The sequence below is a fragment of the Struthio camelus genome, chromosome W, assembly GCF_040807025.1.
Source record: "Struthio camelus isolate bStrCam1 chromosome W, bStrCam1.hap1, whole genome shotgun sequence".
In the NCBI taxonomy this organism is placed as follows: Eukaryota; Metazoa; Chordata; class Aves; order Struthioniformes; family Struthionidae; genus Struthio; species Struthio camelus.
In genome coordinates, this window is record NC_090981.1 from 57,762,369 (window position 1) to 57,784,822 (window position 22,454).

Below are 22,454 nucleotides of genomic sequence, written 5' to 3' on the forward strand. Positions count from 1 at the left end.
CCACGTACAGGCCTGTGGGCCAACGGAGGACTGAGCCCCCGGTGCCCTGCAAGCCCCCCTGCGCCCCCCCCCCCCGCACTGGGTCACACAGCCGTGCTGCCCTGCGGTCGGGCGAGAGGCGCCCCGCCATGGAGCAGCCCGGCTGCCCCGCAGCGCGTGGTGCATGCAGTGCTTTCCCCGTGCCCCCAGCCGGCCTGCCTGTCCGCAGGGCCTTGAGGGCTGCCTCCTTCTCCAGGTGGAAGAGCTCCTCGACGTGCTTGCCAAAGTGGTCACGGTGCATGGCCTTGGCCACCAACACGAGCTCGGCCTTCCCGGCCGGGACTACAGCCTGCATCGTGCCATCTGCGGAGGAGAGAGCAGACAGAGACGTATGGGGCCACCGCGTCTTTGGCATGGCCCCAGATGGCTCCCAAGGGTTGGCCCTGGGAGAGTTGCAGGCTGGTGGCCTCCCACAGTGCTAGGTCTGCCCCATTTCCACCTGGCAGACCTATGGCTGTGGGGTCTGCCCCATTTCCAGCCGGCAGACCTGCGGCCGTGGGGTCTGCTTGCACGTGGGAGGAGCTGCAGAGGGGCAGTGATGCCAGAGAGTTGCCAAGCAGATGGAGGGGACATGGCCAAGGGGAGAGATGGGCTAGGATGGGGGGCTCTGCCCGAGCAGTAGGAAGGGGAGGGGGGCTCCTGGCTACTGTGCTGCCACCCTCTCACCATGGGATGCCCCTACCCTAAGGGGACTTCATCCCCAGAGCACCCCAGAGCTGGCCTGGGGTGCCGGGGGGCAGAGCCACATACCTGCCACCCCTGTCTTGGCAGCTGCCTTCTTCTTCTGGCCCCTGGGCTTCCTGGGCTTCGCCTGCCTGTGTTGGGAGCTCGCTTCCACCTCGTCACCCTCCAGGACAGCCAGAGGGGGGGACATGCCCCACAGATCCTTGCCCTCCCAGTGGGGCCCCCCCTGGGCACCCTCAATTGCTGCAGCAGGTGCTGCCCGGGCTGGCTGGGTGGGGGGCCCGACTGGCAGGGGGGCCGCTGCCTGGGGCTCGTCAGCCGGCTCCGGGGGCCCCTCGGCGGGGCCCTCTGCCTGCGGTGCCTCAGCCTCCATAGCTGGCCTGGCCCGGGTGCTGCATGGCCAGAGCCACCCCAGCGGGGATGCTCAGGGTTGCCAGGGAACCTTGGTGGTGGCCGTGGTGACTTGTGACACAGGGACCCCTGTGCCGGAATGGGGGGAGGGTGTCTGGGGGCTGCGGGGCTTCGGGGCAGCTCCCGATAGCTGGGTGACAGGGGGCTAGGGGGCAACTCCTGTGTGACCAGAGGATGTGGGGCCTTGGGGCAGCCCCAAATATGTGGGGGATGTGGGGCTATGCGGCAGCTCCCAGATGGCTGGGGGACGTGGGGCCATGGAGCAGCTCGCGATAGTGGGAGGAGATGGGGTCCCTGCTGGCCTTGGGGGGATCCTGATAACCAGAAGGAGGAGGGGGTCAGGAGGTGGGGATGGTTTTGTGGGGCTGGGGAGCAGAGGGAGGCGCGACCAGGAGAGGCATCACCGCTCGGTGGTTAGAGCCAGCGAGGGGCAGGAGCCAGGCTCCTGCGCTTCCTTCCCAGCCGAGGAGCGCTCAGCTCCCCTGGGCAGGGGTCCCTGGGCATGGCACCGGCCCCGCTGCCCTGCACCAGGGTGCGAGGAGTGGGCTGGGGCGATGCAGGTGCTCACATCCTGGGGTGCCCAGCCACGTTGTGGGCTGACAGGGTCTAGGGACAGCAGAGCATGGGACTGTGGGGCTGAGCAGGAGCATGCAGGGGGGCTCAGGGTGGCAGCAGGGGCCTGGGATGAGACCTGCGGACCCTGCAGGATCCCTTTCCCTGGCCCCCGTGGTTATGGCCGTGCCCCACACCAACCTGCCCAGGACCCTGTGGGGCACCTCCAGGCCTCTGGGGTGACCCTTCCCTGCTCCCTGCCCCATCCTCCTCCTGCTCATGCTATGCCTGCTTCCCCCTCTGGCCCTGCTCCTGCCACATCTCCCTTCTCTCTGCCAGCAGGGGGGGCACAGGGCATTCGGCAGAGCTCAGCCCCAGGCAGGTCCGCGGTGCGTGGGAGTCCCTGACCAGGCTGGCACCCCAGCACCCGGCCCTGCCTGCTGCCTTGGGGATTGGTGTGTCCCCTGCCCACCTGGCTACATCCCCTGCAGGGCTCAAGGAAACCAATGCTGGGGGACATCCCCATCGAAATTGCTCCTGACTCGTGCATCCCAACCAGGGGCTAAGGGCAGATCCCACAGCCTCGCTGGGCAGAGACGGGTGACGTGATCTGGGCTGCCGCTCCACGGAAATGAGGAGCCAGGAGCCAAAGAAACGTGCCACTTTGCTGTGCACTTTGTGCCTGTCCGTTCATTGGCGGGGGAAGGAGGGTCAGGCGGGGGCTGCGCTAGCTGTCGCTGGTAGGCCAGTGAGTCCTCCCTCAGCCTCACATCTCCAGCCAATTTTTGTGACTCCTGGGCTCCTGGCAGCCCCTGGGCTTGAGTCTGCCAGGAAGCCCTGGCCACTGCTGTGCACAAGGCTGTTCCCACTGATGGATCTCTCCTGGCTTGAGATCAGGCCATCTGTGAAAGAGACCCCTGAGGTCCAGAGATGCCTGGTGTCCTCACCTCAGCTGTGCCCTGCCTTTCATGTGTGACCCCACACCTGCTTGGCACGTGGGCTGGCCCTCCTGCCTCTGCCTCCCATAACATCCTATCCCTCTTCTTCCCCCATACCAAAGCAGGCTAACCTTGAGGGCCTCAGTTGGCCCAGCCATCCTGTCTGAGTTCCCAGAGCTGACAGATGTCTCTCACAGGGGACAGATCTTTCCCCCCAGAGCTCTTGTATGACCCTGGAGCCAGGACTAGCTCCTTTGGGGAGCATCTTGCACAGGATCAGAGCATCTATGCATTTCCGCTCCAGCTGGGCTCTCCTATCCTCTTCCAAAGGAAACACAGACCACTTTGCTCCTGGACAGACCACAGGCTTCACTGCAGTCCCTGCATGAGGCAGAGATCTCTGCCCCAGAGCCAGGCTCTGTGCAGAGGCTGCCTGCAGCCACGCTGGTCTCAGAGCAGCTCTCTGGGGGCTTCAGCAGGGTTTGCATTTGAGAAGAGGCAGAGAAATGGCTCTGGGAGCAGACACAGACAGCCCAAACGTCTGTGCCGTGACACCTCTCAGCCTGGCCTGGCCTCTGCCATCTCCTGGCTCTTCTCTAATGTGTCGCTGGTGAGGTGCTGGCTTGAGGTGAAATCACTTATTCAGGTGATATTTTTGTCTCCGAGAGGCTGATTCAACTCTGAATAGTCTTTGCCTTGGGGACAGCAGCATGAGCTCTGGGTGAGTGTAGGACAGGGCAAACATGGTCATACTCTAATCAAGTTCAGGGACTCTCTGTCTCAGGGGGCACTGCCCCTGCATCCCCAGGTCCTTGGCTGTCTGGCTTGCTTTCTGTCAAAGATAACCTCTCCCAAACCAACTTAGCAGCCTGGACTTTGCACTCCAGCCATCCGAGGAGATGTAGTGCCCTCTGGAGAGAGGCAGGTTGGCAGAGATGGGCCCAGCGCAGATGTTCCTCCTTGCAGCAGAGCCAGGAGGGAAAGGTATGTGGGGGTACTGGGACCCAAGGAAGCCCCTTGGGGTACTCTGTGCTCGAGGACATGAGGCAGGAGTAGGGCTGGATGGAACCAGGAGGGCAGAGCCCCCCCCCCAGTATCGCTCTGCTTCCAAAGCCATGGTCTTGGCAGGGCTGTCCCAGATGAGGCCACAGTCTGGTCTGCAGTGCAGGGCCCAACTCCGAGCACTGCAGTGCTTGGAGGGCCCCAGATACCAGTGTATGCTGCAGATGGAGCCGGGGATGAGCTCAGTGTTCCTGCAGGACCATGCCCACGAGTCACCCCCATGTGCGTCAGCTGTGGCCGAGGAGGACGATGATGTCAGGGCAGTGTGGGGAAATGTGATGAGCTCACTTCCAGTTGGGATGCCTTCATCCATGCACACTATACCCAGATTCTCCTCTCCCGGAGAGCTCCATGTGCAGCGCACAGGGCGCTTTGCCTGCAAGAAAGATGGGACAAGGGTGGCTGGAGCATGGGCTGCCGGGGGGAATATGCCTCAAGGCCAGGATGCCTTACCTGCACCAACAGGGCCCACAAGGCTGCTGAGAGACCCCATCTCCTTAGTGCCCTCCAACCTCCAGCTTTCCCCAGCTCAAACTTTCCACCCAGCCCTGAGGGCTTCCTGCTGCCCAGCCAAATCCCACTCCAGGTTTCAGCCTGCTGAAGGGATTGTGTTGAGCAAAGAGTAAGGCTCTGCCCAGGACCATGGCTGGTCCTGTCCCCTGCCAGCATCATTGCACAGCCTGGTGCCCAGACCTACTGGCCTGTAGCACTCGGAGACTGTTGATCAGACAAAGCACAGGCAAAATGTGCCAGGGAGCTTTTCTCCAACCAAACTCACCTTCCCCTAACCTTCTTGAGCAGCCCTCATACACAGCCCTCCCCACCGTGCCGCAGCCCCTATAGCACACCTTGTTTACGCCCTCTCCCCTTGGTTCCCCTTCCTACAGCCCTTCCGCCCCAAATCTCCATCCTCTCCCCTATTCTCTCTGCATCCCAGGCCCCATACTGCTCAAGCCTCCTCTCCCCTCCCCACAGTGGGACCCATGTCCCCCCTGCACTGTAGCCCCATATCCCCTGCAGCCCAGCTCCCATTTTCCCCCTATACCCTAGCCCCCATATTCCCCCTGCCTGTTCCCCATGTCCCAGTGCCTCCCAGTCCACCATGGGCCCTGTACCCTGTACCCCATGTCCTCCTTGTATCCAAGCCCCATGTCCCCCAGCACCCCAAATCCATGTTCGCTACACCTCACCCACATCCCCCTGAACCTCAGCCCCATGGCCCCCAGTCCCACATCCCCCTGAACCTCAGCCCCATGGCCCCCAGCCTCACATCCCCCTGCACTCCAACCCCATGGCCCCTAGCCCCACATCCCCCTGCACCCCCGCCCCATGGCCCCCAGCCCCTAGCCCTTGTCCCCTGCCTCCCAGCCCCATGGCTCCTTGTATCCCAGCTCCGTGTCCCCCTGCCCCCAGCCCGCGTGCCCCCCCGTGCCCCCGCGCGCCGGCCCCTCTCCCCCCGCGCCCGGGCTCGGGGGAGGCGCGCGCCGGGGCAGGCGGGGGCGCTGCCGGCGGCGGCGAGTGACGCGCGCCGGGGCCAATGGGCGCGCGGGGGCGGGGGCGGGGGCGGGGCGGGTGACGTCATGGGCGCCGGTGCGCGGCGGGGCGGCTGGCGGCGCGCGCCCCACGGCACCCGGCGCGGCGGCATGGGCCGGCGGGGCGGCGGGGGCGGCGGGCAGCGGCGGCCGCTCGCCCCCCTCCTCCGCCTCCCCCTGCTCCTTCTGCCGCTCCTCCACCTCGCGCCGCCCGCCGGTGAGTGCCCGGGGGGCGCGGAGCGCGGGGTGCGCGGGCAATGGGGCACGGCGTGTGCGTGCAACGGGTGTGAGGCACACGTGCAATGGGGCACGGAGTGTGCGTGTAATGGGTATGAGATACACGTGCAGTGGGGCATGGGGTGCACATGCAGTGGGCATGACATACATGTGCAGTGGGGCACAGGGATATGCATGCAATGGGGCACAAGCCTGCGCGTGCAATGGCTATTAGGTACACATGCAATGGGACACAGGGTGTGAGGTGTTCATCCGGTGGGGCATGATGTACGTATGCAATGGGTATGAGGTGAGCATGCTGTGGGACATGGGGTGTGCGTGCAGTGGGGCACAGGGTGCTTGTCTAGTGAGGCATGAGGAAGTGCATGCAATGGGTATGACACATGTGTGTAATGGGGCGTACATGCAGCGGGGCACGGGGTGGACGTGAATGGAGGCGCAGTGGGGCACCGTGTTTGCATGCTGTGGGAGGCAGGGTGCACATGCAGTGGGGCATGGTGAGCGTGTGCAATGAGGTACGGGGGGTGTGTGCAGTGGGGCTTGGGGTACACATTCAATGGGGCAAAGAGGTGAATGTGCTGTGGGATGTGAGGTGCTCATGCAATGGGGTGTGGGGTGTGAGTGCAGTGGGACACAGAGATGTGTGTGCTGTGGGGCACGGGGTGGGTCATGGGGATAAGTGTGTAGTGGGGCACACAGGTGCGTGTGCCAGGGGTGGACATGCAGTGGGACAGCCTCGGAGGGAGGGTGCACGTGCAGTGGGTCCCCGGGGAGGATCCAGGTGCAGTGAGCCCACAGGCAAGAGTGCTGTATGCATGCAGTGGGGCAGTGGGGATGGAGGGTGTGCGGCGAGGGGGATGTGCGTGCAGCGAGGCAGCGGGGAGGGACTAATGTGCGGGAGAACAGCGGCGGTACTACGTGAGGCAATGAGCGTGCTGTGGGGTGCCGGCGGGGGGTTGGTTATGGGGCCTGGAGAGGGGCTGTACAGGCGGAGGGCACAGGGTGCGCGGGGGGCTGCCGCCTTTGCTGCGGGCGCGCTGAGGAGCGGGGGCGTCGGGGGCGTCTCTGTCGCGGGGGGCCGTGGGGCAGGGAGCGGGGCCGGGCCGTGGGGCGGCTCCGTGGGCCGCCGGAGCTGTCCGCGGTACTGACGGCGCCCGCCGGAGCTGTCCGCGGTGCTGACCGCTGGCGCCCAGCCGGCCCCGGCCCCGGCCCCGGCCCCGTCCCGAGGCTGCGCGCCCGAGGCCCGGGGCAGAGGGATGTTTACTTTCCTCTCCATCCCCCTTCGTGGGTGGGAAATCCCACTTCGTCCTCTAGGTCCCCTGCCTGGGCTCTGGCGGCACCGCCGCGGTGCTCCAGCCTGCTCCTGTCCCTGCACACTGCTCTCCCTGCCTTGCCCAGGGGGAGTAGGGAAGGGGAACCACGCTGGGAGCAGAGCGCAAGGCTCCAGTGCTGCCCCCGTGCCACCTCTTGGAGGGGCGTTCAAGACTGCCTTCTCACTGGGGTCCTCTGCCAGGCCACAGCCCCCACCTAGCAGGGGAGCCCTGGTCCCCGAGGAGGCGAGCTATGCAGTACTCAAGTTCGTGGTGGGGGGCAATTGGGATTAGGTACTCCTTGCACTTACATTGGCGTTTCATACCCTGCTTATGTCGTCTGGCAGCAAAGGGGAGGGGGAGATGCCTTTGTTCCAGGCAAGGGAGCAGATGCATGTCAGGGTACAGCCAGCTGGGGCTGCACACACACACACAGCACAAACACACGTGCACACAGGCACATGCGCGCTCTCCCAGCCAGGCATGCACTGTGCAAAGCAGCCCCCTTTTCAGCTATCCCGCTCCCCACCAGAAGAGTCTTTCTGGGCACATCCCTGCTCCCAGCCCACGTCTGCTGGCATCCCCTTTGCCAGCAGCTTGTGGGAGATACATCTCTTCCTCAGTGCATCTCTGGAGAATGCATAGGTCTCCCAAGTTGGCACTGTCTACATGTACAATGGCAGGGTAAACTTACAGCTCCTGCCTGGAGAGCAGGGCTCCCTTGTCTCCACCCTGCCAAGGAAGTGGCTGCCCCTCTGCTGCTGGGGCTCCTGGGAATCCCAAAGCTGTCAAACAGTTGGGCAGGGAGATGTGGACCCAGGGAGTGCAGTAGGCTTGCAGGAAGTGTCTTGGACACACATGGTGCTGTGCACAACCATGCATGCCCATGCTTGTGGGTGTACCCACCTCCACTTTGCCATGCGTGCAGACAGTACCCACGTGTACATATGTGTACACATATGTGCACCATTCTTCATCTGCACACCATGGGAGAGGTGTAGGGCTGTGCAGGAAACACTCTGCTCTCTCCTTCTTGTTCTGGCTCCAGGATGGGACTCTGTGTGCAGTTTATGGTGGGCTCTGTGCTGAAACCCCTCAGCAGGCAGGGAAGGGGAGATCTGCGTGTCCCACAGCCAGAGGGAGCTGGTGGAGCAGGGATGGAGCCATCAGGAATCAGCCTTTATCACATGTAAAGGGCAGGGAACAGGTCCTCATTGAGGAGAACGATGAGTTGAAAGAGAGGTAGGATGTGCCTGAGCAGAGTTCAGTGCAGCCAGGTCCAAGGATTCCCTAGGGCTCCTGAAGATGACTGCCCAGTTCAGCTCCATGCACTGAGCTTGAGGCCACACTGAACCAAGCATGATGCAGACTGTGCCAGGGCTGGGAGGTGCAGCTGGGCACAGCTGACATCAGCCTTGGGGACACACTGAAATGACATGGCCTCAGCCCCTCCTGCCTTCAGGCTACAGAGTTTGGGGCATGTTCAGAGCCTGATGGGGCTGGACCAGGTCTGGGAGGGGTGCTGCACCCACCCCTGCTGAGAGCCCCTTGGGTGTCCTCTGCAGATGGGCTCTTCGTGACTGACTACTTCACCCGCACACCACGCAAGCTCAGCCCCTTCCGCTCCTTTGCCAGCATCGAGCTCTTCCACTTCCACATCCCCGAGGACACGGTCATTGCCGTCTGGAACCTCATCACCTTCAAGGAGCAGGGTGGCACCTTTGGGGACCAATGCCCAGACCGCAGCATCACCGTGTGAGTAAGCAGCCTTCCCCTGCCTGTTCTCTGCCTATTCCCTGCCTGCCCTTTCCTGCCCCCTGCCCAGACTTACCCTGGAGCCTGTCTGCTTCTTGCTTGCACATGCATGCACACCCACCCACATTTACATGCATGCACACACAAGTACAGAGGAAGCCTCATGCATGTACATGCACACCCATCTGGGCATACATATGCATGTACACAAATGCATACCTGTGCACACACACATGCATGTACACACACAGCTGTGTACATACATGCACACACATGCACATATGCACATATGTGCACACGCACATTCAAACATGCACTCCCACACATGCATGCACACTCACTCCCCCCTAGTTGGTCTTTCCAGGACCACTGCAGACTCCATCTTACGCATGAGCAGTTTTACTTGAGCGTACATCTAAATAAGCTTACAGTCTCCAGCAAGTTCCCAGATTACAGATGGCTTCGCCGTGGTATCTTTGAATTTGCTAATAGCATGCTGATAGCGTGGAGGACAGGCCAACATGTGTAAGGCAGGCTGTCCTCACCACAGTGCCCAGCCTGGGCCCTGCTAACTGCTGTCTCTCCCATAGGTATTTCCGCTCAGGGGCTCCCTCTGTCATTAACCCACTGCATACGCACTTCCCCAGGGACACAGCTGTCCCTGGCTCCTTTGCACTGACGCTCACCTGGACCCTGCCGAACCGGACGACAGGAGTGTTCAACGTCACCAGCCCGCTCCCCGGGGACTGGTTCTTGGCTGCCCACCTACCCAAAGATGAGGGCAAGATCTCTGTCAAGGTGAAGGGCTGAGGGGGAATGTGGGGTGGGGACTCGCTATGGGACTCTGCTTGGGTCGGGCTGTCCTTCTAGGCTAGTGGCACCCAGGGGCAAATGGGGCAGGTGCCCCAAGTGGGACCATGTGGAGGGCAGGAGGACTGCCACATCCCCCTGTGGGGGTCCTGGGTGTCTCCGAAGGGAGGGGCGCTGCCCCCTGCCTCCTTGCTGCGGTGTGGGGTCAGCAACTGGGAGCTTGTGGGTCTGTGTGGCGGGGGCCCCACCTGCCCCGTGCTAACTGCTCTGCTGGTGCAGGGGCTCTACGAGGAGTGCCAGTATCTCTTCCAGCCACAGCTCATCGTGCAGCGCCTGGTGAGCATTGCCGTGCTGTACCCCGGGTACGTCACTGAGCAGAGCATGGCCCCCCACAACCGCTCCTGCCTCTACAAGTGAGTGCAAGAAGGTCTCCTAAGGAGAGGGCAGCCTTGGGGGGGGGGTCCCCAGGGTGGAGAGGGAGCGATGTGTGCACCCCATCAACAGGTGAGCTTAGGATGCCCCCATTCCTCTGGATCCCCTTCTGTCAAAGCGTGCCACCCCAGGCCTGGTGGTCCGCACTGAGGGGTAGGGCCTGACACTGCTGTCCTGCAGGGTGTTCGTGCCCAGCTACACATCACGCGTGCTGGTGGAGGTGCAGCGGTGCCGCGGGGCTGAGGGCTGCCCGCTCCGGCTGCGTGTGCGGGCCAAGGCCCCCCCGCTGCACAACTCCACAGCGCTGGACTGCCGGGAGCATACACCCTGCCAGCTGGCACTGGACCTGCCCTTCTGGCAGCACTGGTACTACGTGCTAGTGGAGAAGCACCCTGGGGTGCCAGGCACCGTCTCCTTCCAGGTCACCGTGCAGCTCACAGGTAAGGGAGCACAGGGTGAGGTGGGAGGAGGCACAACCTTGATCCTGCTTGGGGGACTGGTGGGGGTGCAAGGGGGGCCCACAGGATCTGGCCCCAGCTGGGCACACGGTGACTCCCCACTCTGCAGGGATGGGGATACTAGGAGGTGCAAAGAGGTGTTGGTGCTGGGATACAGATGTAGGTGAGCAGTGGGTCAGGAGAGGAGGCAGGAGCTAAGACAAGAGGGAGGTGGGGGAGGGTGCAGGGGGCTGAAGGGGCTGTGTGGTGCCTGGGGTGACGGTTCTGCCCCCAGACTGCTCCAGACCCAGCCTGGCCCGGCCACCCTTCCTGCCTCCCAGTGCATCCATGAACATGCCCCACTCCTTCGGCTCTGCGGGCGGCCTGGCACTGGGGGACAGCCCTCCACCCATGGACCCCAACAGCACGAAGCAGCCAAGTGCCATCCCCACCGTGTCATCTGCCAGCGAACGGTGCTGGCCAGTCCGCCCTACACTGCGCAATGAGCTGGACACCTTCTCTGTCCACTTCTACATCTTCTTCGGGCCCAACGTGTCGGTGCCTCCTGACCGCCCTGCTGTCTTCGTCATCAACCTCCTACCGGTGCTGGACAGTGGCGGGGTGCTCAACTTGGAGCTGCGGCTCAACGTGGTGAGGCAGCCGTGCAGCGTCTGGGACGGGGCCAGGCAGGCAGGGCAGCCTGCGGGAGACGGGATGGGAGATGAGGGCTTGCTGGGGCTGTGGCAGGGCAGTGGACTGGACTTGGGGTGCTCTTGGATGATGGGTTGGGGGCTGAGGTACTGGTGGGGCAGGACAGTGGACATGATCTGGGGTGCTCTTGGGTGATGGATGTGGGGGCCAGGATGCTCCAAGGGCAGGAAAATGGGCTGGATTTGGAGTGTTTCTGGGTGATGGTCAGTGGTGTGGGGTGCTGCTAGGTGGTGTGATGTGAGCCAGGCACTATCTGAGCAGGGGACATCCCCAGCCCTGGTTTAGGACTGCTTTTTTTTCTTTCCGTTCAGAGCTCCCTGTGCGGAGAGAACGTGACAGTGTTTGGGTGTCTCAACCATGAGGTCCCACTGACATCTGGTGACAACGCATCGGTCACCTGCGCGACGGGTAGGGTGCACAGTGCGGCGCATGCCTGTCCTACCATAGCCTGTGTGTGCAGGGCTGGTGCTGCTGCAGGCTCGTGGGGTTCGCACCGCCGACGGGTTCGGCGAGAGGCACCAGGTCTCTGGGCACAGCGGGTGGGAAGAGGCAGAGACCGCAGGGGCATCTGGCCCCAGAGCTGGGGACACCTCAGAGCCACACAGCACCCTGGCACAGGGCACCCTGCCCTGGCACAGCTCTCCCAAGGGAACGGAGCTCCCCCTGCCCTGCTCACCCAGAGCTTTCCTTGGCTGCAGAGTCCCTGGCAGGCTTCCTGCTCTCCGTCAATGCCACGGCCAGCCTCAGCCGCCTGCGGATCCCCTACCCCCAGACGGGCAGCTGGTACCTGAGCCTGCGCTCGCTCTGTGCCACGGAGCATGGGTAAGAGCCCCCACGTGCCCCAGCCTTGCAGGCCTGGAGGGGATGTCCCCACCTCGGCGTGCCTCTGTGTGTGCAGCCAGCCTGTGCGTGCCTGGCCCCTGCATGGCTCTGCGACTGTGCGTCACCGCGCACATGGCTTTGCGGGCGGTCTGTCTGTGTGTGAGTGTCTGCGTGGGCACGTACAGCTCTAGCTAGCGCCTGCCTGACCATCTGTGGGGCCTCGTGGCTGTAGCCTGCGTCTCTCTGCTAGGAAGCGCCCGTCAGCATGTGAGCGCTGTGCATCTGTTGGTGCCTGCCCATCTCTGCGGCAGTGCCCATCTGTACCATCCGTACCCGTCCCCATGCCTGGCAGGGGACTGGGCTATCACTACAAAGACAGGGCCTGGCTCCATGTCTGGGGGTTGAGGGGGAGCACTGGCCAGGCTGCTGTGCCCTTGCTCTGCTCACCATCTCCAGGGACTCATCCAGTGTCTGCAGCTCTCTTCCTGGCCTCTGTGTCTGGCTGAGAGCCCTGGGGAAGAGAGAGACTGTTGCCTGCATGTGTCTGTGCGAGCGAGTGTCCATGTGAGGTTGTGCACAGTACAGCTGGCATGGTGTGCATGTTCGCCTGCATGCATGCAGGCGGCGCAGTGTGTGTGTTTAAGTGCATACGTGCAGGCGGCATGGTGTGTCTTGTGCGTGCATGCAGACAGGGCTGTGTGTGCATTTGGGTACACGCATGCAGATGGCATGGTATGCGCGTTTAGGTGCATGCGTGTGGATGGTGTGGTGTGCGTGTTTGGGTGCACGCGTGCAGACAAGGCTATGAGTGTATTTGCATGCAAGCACGCAGACGGTTCTGTTCACATATGTGCGTGCAGATGGGGCTGTGCGCGTTCTTCATGCACGTGTGTGCAGATTTGGCTGGGTGAGCACACGCATGAACAGCAGGCACGTGTGCATACTGCACCATGTGTATGTGTGCAGACAGTGCTATGTACATGTTTGTGCATATGTGGGTTCGTGCGTGCATACAGACAGCGCTAGGTGTGGGCTGCCCAGACGCATGCCTGCCTGTGTTCCTGCTTGTTGGAGGCTGCACATGTGCTGAGTGTGCACGCGGGGGCGGCGGGGGTGCGTGCATGGAGCTGTGTGCGTGGGAGGTGAGTGGTGGCAGGGGTGGTGTGCACATTCCAGCTCTTCAGCTATGTTTCTAGTTCACTTGAGGTTGCCAGTTGCACTCAGTCCTTCCCTGATGCAGTCACACAGAAGCTTTGCAGGGCATTGTGTTTGCACAGCAAAATCCAGACAAAATAGGAGCCAGCTGAATGTGTCACTAAAGGCAAAGTGGGTCTAACCACAGCCACGTTCCCATCTGCTTGTCCAGCCTGGCACAGACAATTGCATTGCAAAGACCCTTGGGGACCAGCTCTGAGGAGCCCTATCAAGCACCAAACCAACTCGTTACTTCACTTGCTTACCCCTGTGTCTCCCCTCACCAGCAAAGTCAGGGTGCCGCACCAAGTGCGGCTGGGCTGAGGGTGCCTTTGGTGGAGGTGGGAGCTGCTCGAGGGCTGTGAGGTGCACAGAGCGGTTGTTTCGCTCGAGGCGCGAATGGGCTGGGCGCTGACCCCGTGCTCCTGTGCGGCAGGTTCGAGCCCTGCACCAACGTGACGGCTGAGGTGTACCTGCGCGCCTACCTCTCGCCCTGCATCAACGACTGCGGCATCTACGGCCAGTGCAAGCTGCTGCGCACCAACAATTACCTGTACGCTGCCTGCGAGTGCAAAGCAGGTGAGAGCTGCCCAGGAGCCCACGGTGCCCCCTGCCCCCAGAGGCCTCCCCTGGTATCCTCCCCTCCTGTCCTTGCTATTGCTGCTGGCCCAGGTGAGACATGGCCTCTGCAGGGCGCTGGAAAGGGGCTTCCCTGCTCCCTCCCCGGCGCCTGTGGGCCGTGCCGGGGTGCTGCAAGGGTGACGGTGGCTCTCCCCTGCCCACAGGCTGGAATGGCTGGGGTTGCACAGACAATGCTGAGGCCTTCTCCTACGGCTTCCAGCTCCTCTCCACGCTGCTGCTGTGCCTCAGCAACGTCATGTTCGTGCCTCCCGTGGCCATCGCCGTCCGCAGCCACTACCTCCTGGAAGCCGCCGTGTACATCTTCACCATGTTCTTCTCCACCGTGAGTGTGGGGTGGGGGCAGCCCTGAGATATGCGAGTGTGACGCGGGGCGTGATGCGGGGCGGCTCTCACCCCTTCTCCTCTCCCCACCCCTAGTTCTACCACGCCTGCGACCAGCCGGGCATCGTGGTCTTCTGCATCATGGACTACGACGTGCTGCAGTTTTGCGACTTCCTGGGCTCCCTCATGTCCGTCTGGGTCACCGTCATTGCCATGGCCCGGCTCCAGCCCGTGGTCAAGCAGGTGAGTGCAGGGAGTGGGCAACCTGGGCGCAGGGCGGCCGTGCGCGCCTGGGAGGGGAGCCCTGGCGCCGGGCAGCGCGCCCAGCCTCACGGGCGCCCCGCTGCCGCCGCAGGTGCTGTACCTGCTGGGCGCCATGCTGCTCTCCATGGCTCTGCAGATGGACCGCCACGGGCTCTGGAACCTCCTCGGGCCCAGCCTCTTCGCCTTAGGCATCATGGCCATCGCCTGGGTAAGGAGCCCGGTGCCCTCCCGGGGCCGGGTTGCCCCCTTCCCCGTCCCTCTGCGTCCCCATTGCTGCCCAGCCACTCATCTCCGCGTGCACCCACTCGTCTCAGCTGCCCTGGGCTGCCTTCACCCTTCCCCTGGGGAACAACCCTCCCCGGCTCGTCCCCGCGGTGCATGGGACACAGCCCGGTCGTGGTGGGGCCATGCCAGTGCACCCTGCTCCCCGGCGCTCACGGCCCCGTTTCCCCCCACCCCAGACGGCTCGCACCATCCGCCGCCGCCACTGCTACCCGCCGACCTGGAAGCGCTGGGCTTTCTACCTGTGCCCCGGGGCGCTGATCGCCGCCGCCGCCGTGCTGCTCTACGCCTTCGTGGAGACGGAGGAGAACTACTTCTACATCCACAGCATCTGGCACCTGCTCATCGCCGGCAGCGTGGGCTTCCTGCTGCCGCCCCGCTCCAAGCCCAGCGGGCGCCTGGGGCCGCTGCCCCGCCGCAAGGGCTGCGGCTACCAGCTCTGCGTCAACGAACAGGAGGAGCTGGGTCTGGTCGACCCTGCCGTGGCCTCCATCAACAGCATTTGCACCAGCTGATGCCACCGGCGTCCCGGACTCCTCTGGCTGGCGAGCAGAGCCAGGCCCCTCGGGTTGGAGCCACGGACAGCAGCCCTGTGGGGCCAGGCGGCTGCTCACTTCCCACGTGGGCTTTGCCCGGTGCTCCCGATACCAGGCAGGATGAGTGCCGCCGGCGCCTGGGCTGGGTGCAGCCGCAGTGCCCATCCTGGGAGCGCCAGGACTCTCTGGGTGGACACAGAGTTGCCAGTGCCACCGTGTTATTGCAATTACAGCCCGGTTGAACTTGTTCCCAGGAGTTGCTGCAGCTCAGTCCAGTGCAGGTCTGGGGGGTCTCGAGGCTGAGCTGGGGCTGGGGACCCCTGCAGCAGCCCAGGCCGGGCGGGCAGGGGTGCCCGCATGGCCACGCTCACCCCTTCCCCGGGCTGCTGAGGCTGGCAGAGCCCTGTGGGCCCGGGGGACCTGGCCTGGCAGGGGCAGAGGAAGGCGATTCACGGGCTGTGGGCTCTGCTCTGGTCCCTTGGTGCCAGGACTCAGGCTGGGGCTCTCTGGGCTGTGTCTCTCTGGGGCTTGGAGCAGTGAGAGTTGTTCGTGGGCTGGACTGGGGAATCATGCCTCTGTGCTGCTACAGGATGGCCGTCGCGGCCCAGGGATGCGCACAGCCGTGCCACAGCGGCCTTGTGCCAGGAAGGCACCGAGCTTCCCGCGGCGGTGGAGAACGGACTCGGGCTTCGGCTCTGCCTTGGCGCCCTGCCAGGGTGCGGGGGCCCAGCATAGCTCCCAGCCCCTCCGCTGACAGCCGGCGGGAGGCACGGCTCTTGCTTGCATGTTGTTGCCCTGCAGTGCTACCAGCACCTCTGGGCCAGCAGGCGGGGCCTCCACCTTCTCTCCTTGCCTCCCAGACCCGAGGGCTCCCCTGGATTGGCACCCTGGGGTGCACGCAGATGTGTCGATGGGCTCCCCATTGCCTCTGGACGCAGCTGTGCTGGGAACACCTCTTTAATGACTGCCAGAGCCATGGCCAGGGACACAGAGCTACCTCCAGGCACCCCAGCCCCACCAGCTGGCCATCTGTCCCCAGGCTCAGCACCCCAGGGCAGTCCCAGGACAGAGGGCCGGGTCCTGGGGGCACCATCACGTCACGCAGCACGGTGCCTCTTGCGGGTGTGAGGACCCTGGAGCCGAAGGAGCCGTTCTGAGAGGTGGTGGACCTGGGGTTGGCTGCAGCTTGTCTGTGCGGTCTGGGGTCTCTGAAGGTCTGGGCGTACATCCTACAGGGCATGAGGGAAGCAGGCTGGTCTGTGGCCGAGCCCTGGTGCAGGGCTTCATCTGAGGAGGCCTTGGCATGGTGCAGGGTGGCTGGTGAGAGGGGGGTGACCAGGTGCTCACTGTCTCTCCCTCCTCCCCGTGCTCACTGAGCACCTTGGTGTGCAGGTGCACCCACCCAGGCAGGGTGCAGTGGCAACTCCGCATTCATGTTGGTGCCACCAGTGATGAGCAGCTCCTTGCTCAGGAGGGAGCTGGTCTCTGCAAGGCTCCAAGCATCACTGCCAGGGGGGTGTTGCATGGACTCAGGATCCCAACTAATTCGGGGCAACTCCATCTCAGCCCCTACTCCTTGCTGCCCTTGTGGTCAGGCCCATGGGCACAGCACTGATCTGAGCTGCTGAAGACCATGGCATGGTGGTAAGCACCTGGGCTCTGCACATGGAACAGGTATGTGGCATCTCCACCCTGCTCCTGTGCCTCCGCTTGCTCAGCACCTCTGGCTTCATGTGCCTGAGCATGAGGAGGCTGCGCAGAGCCCTGGACATCACCCGGTGCAGGGCCATGGCCAGCACCAGCAGGGCCAAGGAGCTGCAAACGCAGGTGTCCTATCTGTGCTGCCATACCATGGCCTGCACACATGGGAATGGGGCCAGGCCTTAGGGCCAGGCAGCAGGGCTAGGGAGGCAGAAAGCTCTGCAGAGACTGATGTGCCCAAGGAGCCCCTACTCTGTGGCACCCAGCACCCTGGGGACCAGCCCATGAGGGAGCGCGTGCTGCAGAGAGCAGGTCTGCCCCACGCCCCAGCTGGAAACACACAGACCCCCCCCCCCCCACCAGCTTGGTCCCCTCTGGGATCACCATGAACCCCTGGGCTCTTCTCAGCCCCACTTTCTGGGGGTTCTGACTTTCTGAGGTCAGTCCTGCTCCTGCATGCCCTCATCCCAGCGCTCACCTCCTGACTCAGCAGAGCCACCTGCCAGCTGCCCCCCTCCCTGCACCCCCCGGGACAGAGCCCAGCGCAAGGAGATTTACTGGATGCCTAACAGGATTAGCAACCGCAGGCGGGCAGGCAGCTCTGTAATAGGATTGCAATCTAATTAAACCTGCTGCTTGGGAGCTGGGCCCCAGCTGGCCAGAGCGGAGCTGGCTCAGGGGGCTGGGGGGCAGGTGGTGGGGACAGCGAGTACCGGCACGGCCAGAGCAGCAGGAGGGCTGACCTGGTGAGGACTGCAGCCTCCTGCAAGCATCTACCTTGGGCTGGCACCTCCTGCCCTAGGTCCCCACCATGCCCCATCCTCTGCCCAGCTCTCTACCAAAAGGGATCTGGCTAGTATTGCCCGCCCCTAGGCTTGCCGAGGGCTGCCTACACCCCTTCTCTGTGGCCATCAGCTGTGATCCTGCCCTTCAGCACATGCCCAGGGTCGGGAGCCCACAGCGGCTACGGTAGGCTCAAGCCTTTGCTCCAGGCATCCCCATGCATAGCTTGGGCAGGCCAGACCCAGCTCCCCGGCACCGCGAAGCCCTGCAGCTGGAGGAGCTCCAATTCGAAGCAGCAGCCGCTGGGTGCGAGAAGGCTGTGGGGAATGAGCCCCGGCACGGAGTCATGCTGGGCAGCTCTGCACGGCCCGGACAGCGGGGCAGGGTCCGTTCTTGCCCCTTGTCGCTGCGCACAGGGAACTTTGGGACAGTCATGGTGTGTGCACCCACTGCCTGCCTGTGCCTCCCCCTTCACCGTGAGATCAGCCTCCAGCCCTTCCTCTGCCAGGCAAAATGCCGTGTCTGGTCCAGCCAGGCCACCAATTAAGGATTAATTTTTAATTAAAAACATTGCTCACTTCACCAAGTCCAATTGCATCTCCTTGGCAGTAGCAGCCCCCAGAGGATGAGGAGCTCAGCTTTCAAAACAGCCTCTACGTGAACAACACACTCAGGCGCGGTGCGCTCTGAACACAAGGCCTGGCCGCCCCAGCATGATGCACCAGCCCAGCATATGGTCCCTTGCTTAAGCACTCTGTTTTTATGGTGAGGTCGGTGCTCCATGCAACATCCTTACCCCTTCCAACCGCCTCAGCCCACCACTGTGGCTGTGAAGCACAAAACCTCTCTTGCATGTTAGTACAGACCCTACAATAACAAAGCCTAGAGAGCATCCAGCAGGAAGCATGGCTGTGGCAGCATGTTCCCATTGCAGCCAGCTGCAAGGGCCTGCCCCATGGCAGGGAAGGGGTGGCACAAGCATGTCCTGATGCTGCCCCGGCAGCCTGGAGAGGTCCTGGCAGCCGATCTGGGACATGATGTCCGTGAGTTATCTCATGATCATGTGAAATACCAGGCAAGAGGCCGCTCTGCTGGGAGCAGCTCCTGAGGTCGCAACACGCTGCAAGGGCTCAGCACTGGGCTGCTCTTGGGAGCTGATGCAGAGCGATTTGCGCAGATAGGGAGAGCACATGTGCTGCGTGGTGTGGGGGTCAGGACAGCTCCCGGGGCCTGGTGCAGAGCTGTAGGGAGCAGAGCATCCTGCATGGCAGCAGGGCCGTGCAGGGTGCACATGTGAGCTCCCCTGCACCGGGCACCCCACTGGGGAGCTGGGCTCTGGCAGAGGAGCCCAGCGAAGCTTGGAGGAGCCATACACAGGCTTTGCTTTGCTTCTTCTACAGGCTGCCGGGGCGGCTTGGTGCTAGCTCTCATTTTAATTAAACCTGCGATTCCATTTTTCATCTCAAGGACGGGCTAAGCGGCTGAGTGGGCGCCGAGGGAGGGAGCCAAGCCAGGGAGCATGAGGAAGGTCCAAGCGCTCCATGTGAGCCCAGCCCGGGACCCTGGCCCCCCCCAGTGGCACGTCCCTTTCCCCAGACAGCGCAGTGCAGCCTGGCTGTGAGCTGGGAATCACCCCTCCCCGCATCCCTGCTAGCCCGGGCAGGGCAGAGGCACGGCTTTGCAGGACCACAGACACCTTGCAGGCCCTGTGGGGAGGCGCTTTGCAGGGTTGGGGAGCAGGACGTGCCCAAGCCGGCCTTGCAGCGTGGTTTCTGACTTGGGGCATGTCACCCTATTCAGTGCATGTCCTGAGGGTGAGGGTAGGAGCCCAGAGCCCCCTCTCCCACAGGACGCCCAGCCCAGGGTAGGTGGCACCACGCTTCCCACCAAGCCCTGGTGGGAACGTGCCCCAGGTCCCTGTCGCCCTCCTTGGGGCAGTCTGTAGCCTGCCCTCCTCCGCGGCTTCCCTCTGCCTTGCTCAGGAGCAATGGCTTGTCCGTGAGCCTCACCAGCACATCTCCCCGGGTCTCTGCCCCGCCACCGTGTCTCGGCTCAGCAAGGGTGCTCTTTTGGGTGGCTCTGGGCGAAGGCTGGGCTCTCAGCCAGCTGGGTTCCCGAGTCCCCTATGGGTACTCTCCCCCCCGCCCCCGCCACAGCAAACAGCCTTCCTGATACGCCATCCCTGCCTCTCCCAGGCATAGCAACCTCGTCACCATGGCAACGATGTCCCTATAACAACCAGGTACATCTGACATCCCCATGGCAACCTACTCCCCGAACAGCCTGTCCCTGAAGTTCACTGGTGAGGAGCTTCTCCTCTTCCCGCACTGGTGAGGATGGGGCCGGGGGCTGCAGCGGGTGGGGAGAGAGCCGGCTGGAGGGACTTCAGTGTCCACCTACAAGGGGAGCCCAACACCTGGGAGGCCAGAGCAGGGCATGGAGGCACCACCAGGGCAGTGTGTCCTGGAAACAGATATCCTGAAGGCAGGCTCCAGGCTCCCCCCAAACCTCTTCTCACTCTCGCTGCCCTGCCCCTAAGCGGCCCGCTCTGCCGCAGGGATGCTCTGAGCTGGCTGCCCCCAGGCTGCCCTCTCTGCAGGGCTTCCCCCGGGCCCCTCCACCGCTGCGGGTCCCTGTTTGCCGGGCCAGGCTCGCCAGACTGCGGGACTGATGCAGTCTGTCATTGCAGACAGCAATTCGTACCATGCAACTTTAATGTGCTGGGCCTGAATTATTGAGCCCTGCAGCAGTCTGTGTGCACAGAGGCTGGACCCGTCCCTCCTCCTCTCCCTGCCCACGTGTGCCCAGGGGCACAGCAGCTGGCAGAGGCGGGCAAGAGGTCCCAGCTGACGTAGAAGCTAGTAGGAAATGGTGACCCAGCTACAGGGCAAAAGGGGTCTCAGTGTGACTGCGGGGAGCAGAAGAACCCTGTCCCCAAGTCCTGCTGGCTCCCGATCCTCAAATCAGTTTTTCCAAGGCAGCCTAGAGTGCAAGGCAGTCCTGCATAGGGTTGGAAGCAGCAAGAGGTGTCCCTGCCCTGGTGTGCCCAGGACTTGTGCAGCACCTGAAGAGGACCCTGCCCAGAAATCTCTGGCAGGCAGAAGTGCTTCAGGCTTTGTGGAGGGAGCAGGGAGACACCAGGACCTGTGAGAAGTCCCCTCATCCCCTCTCCCAGGACACACCTGGGGTACATGGTATTCCCCAGAGCTGCTGCCTCTCTCCTGGCAGCCATCTAGCCTTGGGTGACAGCATTTTGGGTCCCTGCAGGTGAGGGAGGATGCTTGTGCCCCTTGCTTACGTTGAGGGCTGTGAGATGCTGGTGGCTTGGTTACTTGGGGGATAGCTGTCCCTGCCTGGCCACTGCGCTGGCTGGACCCCAAGGAGCAGGGTTATCTCTGCACGGGTGCAGGGGCAGGTCTGTAGGCTGGGATGTGCCCCCACTCTGCCCCCTGCCTTGATGTTTGCTTCCTACTTCCTCACGAACCCCTCTGGTAAGAAGCATGGGGCAGCAGAGACCCCACTGCTGCCCCAGGAGGTCCTCTCCTCCCCTCCTGCTCGCTCTGTTGCTGGGATCCCAGCAAGATGAAGTCTTTCCACTGCCTTGGGCTACCCAGTCAACCTAAGTCCCGGTGGGGGTGCAGCCAGAGTTCGCTCGCTGGCCAGGCGCGGCTGTCGGTAGCCCACTCAGAGGATGATAAAAGGCTCAGAAATGGCTTGGCTGCTCTCTTCTTTCACAATTTGCCCAGCGTGCCCTGCAGCCACTCGATGATTTTCTCATCACAGTAGCAAGCTTTGACCTCCCTGCCTGCTCAGACCCATCCATTACCCACGTTTGGCACCGCTGTGCAGACCACAGGCTCAGGAGCTGCCTGCCCTGCTCTGCCCCTGGCCATCCTTCAGCCGTGCAGACAGTGACCCCACTGCCGGCAGCCCTGTGGGAGCGGCTCTGAGCTTGCGGACAGTCCTGTTTCCCCCAGTGCAATCCATCCAGACCCTGCTCTCTCACCCCTCCTTCTCCCCCATTACCTAGTCCTGTTTCGCACTCCTCCTGCCTCCATCCCCAGCCTGTGACCTGTGTCAGGGACACCTCGAAGCTTCAGCCCCGGTGTGCAGGGTGCTGGGCAAGGGCATGTTGGCGTAGAGGCTTGGCTGGGGAACGGGGAGGTGAGCCGGGGACTGGGCACGGGGATGGGAAAGGCAGAAAATGGAGTGCGGAAGCAGACTGGAGAGGAGGTGGGGAGGCGAGTGGTGCAGAAGCAGTTGGCGGGTGCAGAGGAGATGCGACACGGGCGCAGCATGAGGGGGCAGCACACGAGGGTACAGCTGTGCCCCTCAAGCACTCAGTGCTCTCCCTGGAGTGTACAGAGAGCCAGGGCAAACAGGACCTTGCTGAGAGCCAGGCAGCTCCAGGCACGGAGGTGGGGGAACAGCTACAGATGCAGCAAGCCCAGCCTCAGCACACGTTCCTGCATTGTTGCCACCATGGGGTGTCTCTCCCGGTTCCTGCATGCCGGGCAGCACCATGCCGTGGGTCCCTGTGTGACACAGCCAGGACGGAGCTGAGCCGGATGGGTTATCCAGGTCATCCATGTCCACAGGGAGCAGAGCACTGCAAAGGCAGCCCCCGCATCCGAAACAGGAGGCCCAGGCGACTAACAGCGACAGCCATGCTCGCCTGCTGGGGAGACCAGAGCAGCTGGGAGGAGGGGAACTACAGCAATGGGAGACTCTCGCTGTCACCCGGCAGACTAGGCAAATGCCATCGAGGTGCAAAGCACTGCGATTTTTAGCTTTTGGCAATTGCACTTCTTGGAGAGGCTGGTTGGGGAACTCGCAGCAGGGGCAGAACTCAGGACTTTATCCCCAGCAATTTTGATGAGGGTTGTTGAAGAGCTGCTCTGTCAAGTGGAAAAGCCACTCGATTTGCGCTTAGCTTCATCAAGGGAACTGCATAAAAATCAGGGAGCTTGCTAAAAGAAATTAATAGACTAGCCAGGAG

General features: G+C 63.0%; 1 protein-coding gene across 3 annotated transcripts; it reads left to right on the forward strand.

Annotated features, from left to right (window-relative positions):
• Positions 1-5,266: 5,266 nt before the first annotated feature.
• Positions 5,267-15,220, forward strand: LOC104145794 (transmembrane protein 8B). 3 transcript variants are annotated; one of them, XM_068925936.1, is made up of 13 exons: positions 5,314-5,435; positions 8,331-8,520; positions 9,111-9,318; positions 9,610-9,743; positions 9,943-10,202; positions 10,495-10,850; positions 11,222-11,318; positions 11,609-11,732; positions 13,363-13,505; positions 13,712-13,890; positions 13,986-14,132; positions 14,245-14,361; positions 14,615-15,038. In XM_068925936.1, the coding sequence occupies exons 1-13, from the start codon at positions 5,330-5,332 to the stop codon at positions 14,948-14,950; spliced, it is 2,397 nt and encodes a 798-aa protein (XP_068782037.1). In that variant the 5' UTR covers positions 5,314-5,329; the 3' UTR covers positions 14,951-15,038. The 3 variants fall into 3 exon arrangements, with proteins under 3 accessions (XP_068782036.1, XP_068782037.1, XP_068782038.1); XM_068925937.1 differs by having other exon boundaries at positions 14,290-14,361; XM_068925935.1 differs by having other exon boundaries at positions 5,267-5,435; positions 13,986-14,361; positions 14,615-15,220.
• The last annotated feature ends 7,234 nt before the right edge of the window (positions 15,221-22,454 follow it).

Coding starts and splice junctions, on each gene's coding strand:
- LOC104145794 (XM_068925935.1), top strand. CDS start 5,267: ATGGGCGCCGGTGCGCGGCGGGGCGGCTGGCGGCGCGCGCCCCACGGC. Junction 10,203..10,494: donor GGTCACCGTGCAGCTCACAG/GTAAGGGAGCAC, acceptor TTCTGCCCCCAG/ACTGCTCCAGACCCAGCCTG. Junction 11,733..13,362: donor CTCTGTGCCACGGAGCATGG/GTAAGAGCCCCC, acceptor CCTGTGCGGCAG/GTTCGAGCCCTGCACCAACG.